The 3,516-nt window shown below is 43.7% G+C and overlaps 1 protein-coding gene across 1 annotated transcript in view; it reads left to right on the top strand.

The window, feature by feature from the left end:
• Positions 1-3,107: 3,107 nt before the first annotated feature.
• LOC138861095 (fasciclin-2-like) overlaps positions 3,108-3,516 on the top strand; it is a 13,600-nt gene continuing 13,191 nt past the window's right edge. The window contains exon 1 of the mRNA XM_070119887.1: positions 3,108-3,203. Within this exon, the coding sequence (XP_069975988.1) occupies positions 3,109-3,203 (95 nt within the window). The 5' untranslated portion in view covers position 3,108. The remainder of the gene's footprint in view (positions 3,204-3,516) is intronic.

Raw genomic sequence — 3,516 nt, 5'->3', positions numbered from 1 at the left:
AAATATTCGAGTAGGCCCGTAACCCCCTAATCCTTCCCGAAATGTCCAAAAAGACCGCAACTTCTTTTGAAGGATGTTCCGAAGTTTGTTCAGGAGGCGGACAACCGTCTTCGTCCGGGCGAATCGAACAGAAGTGAACACGACACGAGAACGGATTGGAGAGGGAGAGGATTGGAAAGGATTCGATTTGGGATTGGTTGCTCCGCCCTCCTCGCCCCCCATCGACTTGTTCCTTGAGGGGGGTGGGAGGGGGGAGGCAGGGATGGGGGTTGTGTGTGTGTGTGTGTGTGTGTTTGCGTTTACTTATAAGTGTATATAAGTTTATTTGTTTCTTTGTGTGAGAGAGAAAGAGAGAGAGGGACAGACAAGCAGAGAGAAAGAAAGAGAGAGAGAAAGAGAGGGAAAGAGAGACATACAGACAAACAGAGAGAGACAGAGACAGAAAGAAAGAGAGAAATAAATTGATTATATAAAATTATTTGCCGCGCCAAAAGAGAAAGATCGAGAGAGAGAGAGACAGACAAACAGACAGATATGAGTGCTACTTGTAGAATCAGAAAAAAAATAATCCACCCATCTGCATAACCCACACAAAAAAAATATCTTACTCGTTGAAATAAATTAGTGAGTGAAAGTCCGATTGCAGAATTAACAAATTATGATCGTTTTCATTGTACAATTTCTTTCTCTTTTATTCTCAGCTGAAAATCTGATTTTTTGTCTTTATTAATTTATTTCTTATCATAATTATTATTTTTTGTGCTACGTAGAATTCTCTTTTGTTGATAAATCTATATCATGCATTTATTATCAACATGCAAATTCGTTCACTATATATAAATGGTTATCTAAAATTGAATCTCATTTCCTGTGAATTTACGAAATCATGCATAAATTACCGAGTAAATAATGATGATAACAAGCAAGGAAATGTCATGTTCATTATCTATTGTCATTTTTTCTTTTTTTCTTTCTTTTTATTGTTGACATCATTTTGACCCCGCCCCTTTTATATTCCTGGTCCCTCCTTTTACGAATAAGTGTATAAAATGATAAGATAAACATGAAAGTACCTTGTTTAAAATGTGTATATATTGGCACAGATTTTTTACAGTTGATTTTGACAACCTTTTATATTCATGCTCCCTCCTTTCACGAATTCAAGTATAAAATTCTTAGTAAATAATGATGAAAATAGAAAAGATATTTTGGGATATTTTGTGTATTGTGCTCACATATTCTCTTAAATATTCACTATCATCAGTCTCACCTCTGTATTCTATCACTTTACGCATTCATACATAAGATAATGATGAAAATATACATAAACATACCTTATTTATAACGTATATATATTCTCTTATCTATTTCTTATAATTTTCACAACCTCCCCTCCTTTACATTCCTGCTCCCTCCTTTTTACGAATTCATAAAGAAATTACCGAGTAGATAATGATAAAAGTGAAAATAAAAGATAAACACGGAATCTCCTTGTTTATGATATCATCAGAGATATTCATTGCTACCTCCCCCCCCCCCCCCCCGTCTTTTATATACCTGCCCCCTCCCTTTACGAATTCATACACAATGAGAACGAAAATACCTTGTTCATTATGTTTATATTTTCTCAACGAAATCTATTGCTATTGATATTTTTTTGACAACCCTCCCTGACCCCCCCCTCCTCCCCTATCCCCCTACCCCCGCTTAGCGTCCACGGGGGGGGGGGGTCAGACAGCCAGCCAGCCACTGCCGCCGCTTCCTTTAATCCGGAATTTACGAAACTGGAATGGGAATGGGATGGGAATGGGGGCCGGCGGGCTAATCCTTCGCTCATCATTATTCTCAACTCGGGTTCTCGGCGCGAAACACGGGCTTGGCGGGAATTTCGCGCGCTCGCTGTCTAGATGGCGGCCTGTCTGTCTGTCTGTCTGTCTGTCTCTCGTTTTTTCGTTCTTTCTCTTAGTGTTTCTTCTTTTCTTTTCTTTTTCTTTACTGTACTCTCGTTTATTCGTCTTTCTTCCCATTGCCTCGTTTTTTCTCAGTCTCTGACTAACTCTCTCTCTCTCTCTCTCTCTCTGTCTCTCTCTCTCTCTCTCTCTCTCTCTCTCTCTCTCTCTCTCTCTCTCTCTCTCTCTCTCTCTCTCTCTCTCCTCTCCCTCCCTCCCTCTCCTCTCCCTCCCTCCCTCCCTCCCTCCCTCCCTCCCTCCTCCCTCCCTCCCTCCCTCCCTCCCTCCCTACACCTCTTGCCCTCCTCCTCCTTCCACTGCCTCCTTCCCCTTTCTCCTTCCCTCCTTCTTCCCTCCTCCTTCCCTCCTTCTTCCCTCCTCCCTCGCTCCCTCCCTCCCTTCCTTCCATCTCCCTCCCTCCCTCCCTTCCTTCCATCTCCATCCTTCCACCGTTCTCCCTCTCTACTTCCTTCCTTCCTTCCTTCCCTCTCTCTCTCTCCGTGGACACAGGAAAGCCCATACAAACCCTCCCATACACCCCCCCCTTACCATTACCCCCCCCTCCCCTCCATCAGAACGACCGTCGAGCAATGGCTATCGCAGACGAGGCTATCTTGCTAACGCTTTCCTATTTTCCTAATTCTCTTTTCCCTTTTTATATCTCTTTCTTTTTGTGTGTTTGTATTTCTCTCTTTTATTCGCATTATTGAATTTTGGAGAGAGAGGAGAGGCAGGAAGAGGGGAGAGGAGAGAGAGGGAGGGAGGGAGAGAGAGAGAGAGAGAGACAGAGAGAGGGAGGGAGGGAGGGAGGGAGAGAGAGAGAGAGAGAGACAGAGAGAGGGAGGGAGGGAGAGAGAGGGAGAGAGAGGGAGAGAGGGAGAGATAGAGAGGGAGTGAGATAGAGAGGGAGAGAGAGAGAAAGAGGGAAAGAAAGAGAGAGAGAGTCAGAGACCGGGAAAGAAAGAGGCAATGGAGAAAAAGAGAAAGAGACGAGAGACAGAGAACGGAAAAGAAAAGAAAAGACAAAAAGAAACACTTAGAGAGAGAAAGAAAAAATATCTCTCTCTCTCTCCTATTGGCCTTTGTCTTAATCCCCATTTATCACCCCCCCTTTCTCCCCAGCCTTGCCGTCTCCCTGCCGCTTCGACATTACCCCCGGATGGAGGCCGACCTGCCGCGGATGCTGGAGGTGGTGGAGGGCCTCTCCTTCACCATCCCCTGCCTGGCGCGCGCCCACCCGCCCCCGCACTACAGGTGAGTGGCCGCATCGGGGCGTCTTGGCGTCTTTGGCGTTTTTTTTTTTTAGCTTTTTTAGGGTATTCTGGTGTTGCATGGTGTTTTCTGTCTTTTATTTTTTAGGGTATTCTGGTGTTGCATTAATTGAAGGAAAATTTCTGTCTTTTATATATTTTTTTGCGGGTATTCTGGTGTTTTACGCGTCTGGCGTGTTTTTTCTGTGTCTTTTATTTTATTTTTTAGGGTATTCTGGTGTTGCATGGTGTTTTCTGGGTTTTTATGGCTTTTTCTGGTGTTTTCTGTATTATGTATTGGTATTTGCTGGTATTTT

The sequence above is a fragment of the Penaeus vannamei genome, unplaced genomic scaffold (genome assembly GCF_042767895.1).
Source record: "Penaeus vannamei isolate JL-2024 unplaced genomic scaffold, ASM4276789v1 unanchor866, whole genome shotgun sequence".
NCBI lineage: Eukaryota > Metazoa > Arthropoda > Malacostraca > Decapoda > Penaeidae > Penaeus > Penaeus vannamei.
This window is presented reverse-complemented; position numbering and strand designations above follow the sequence as displayed.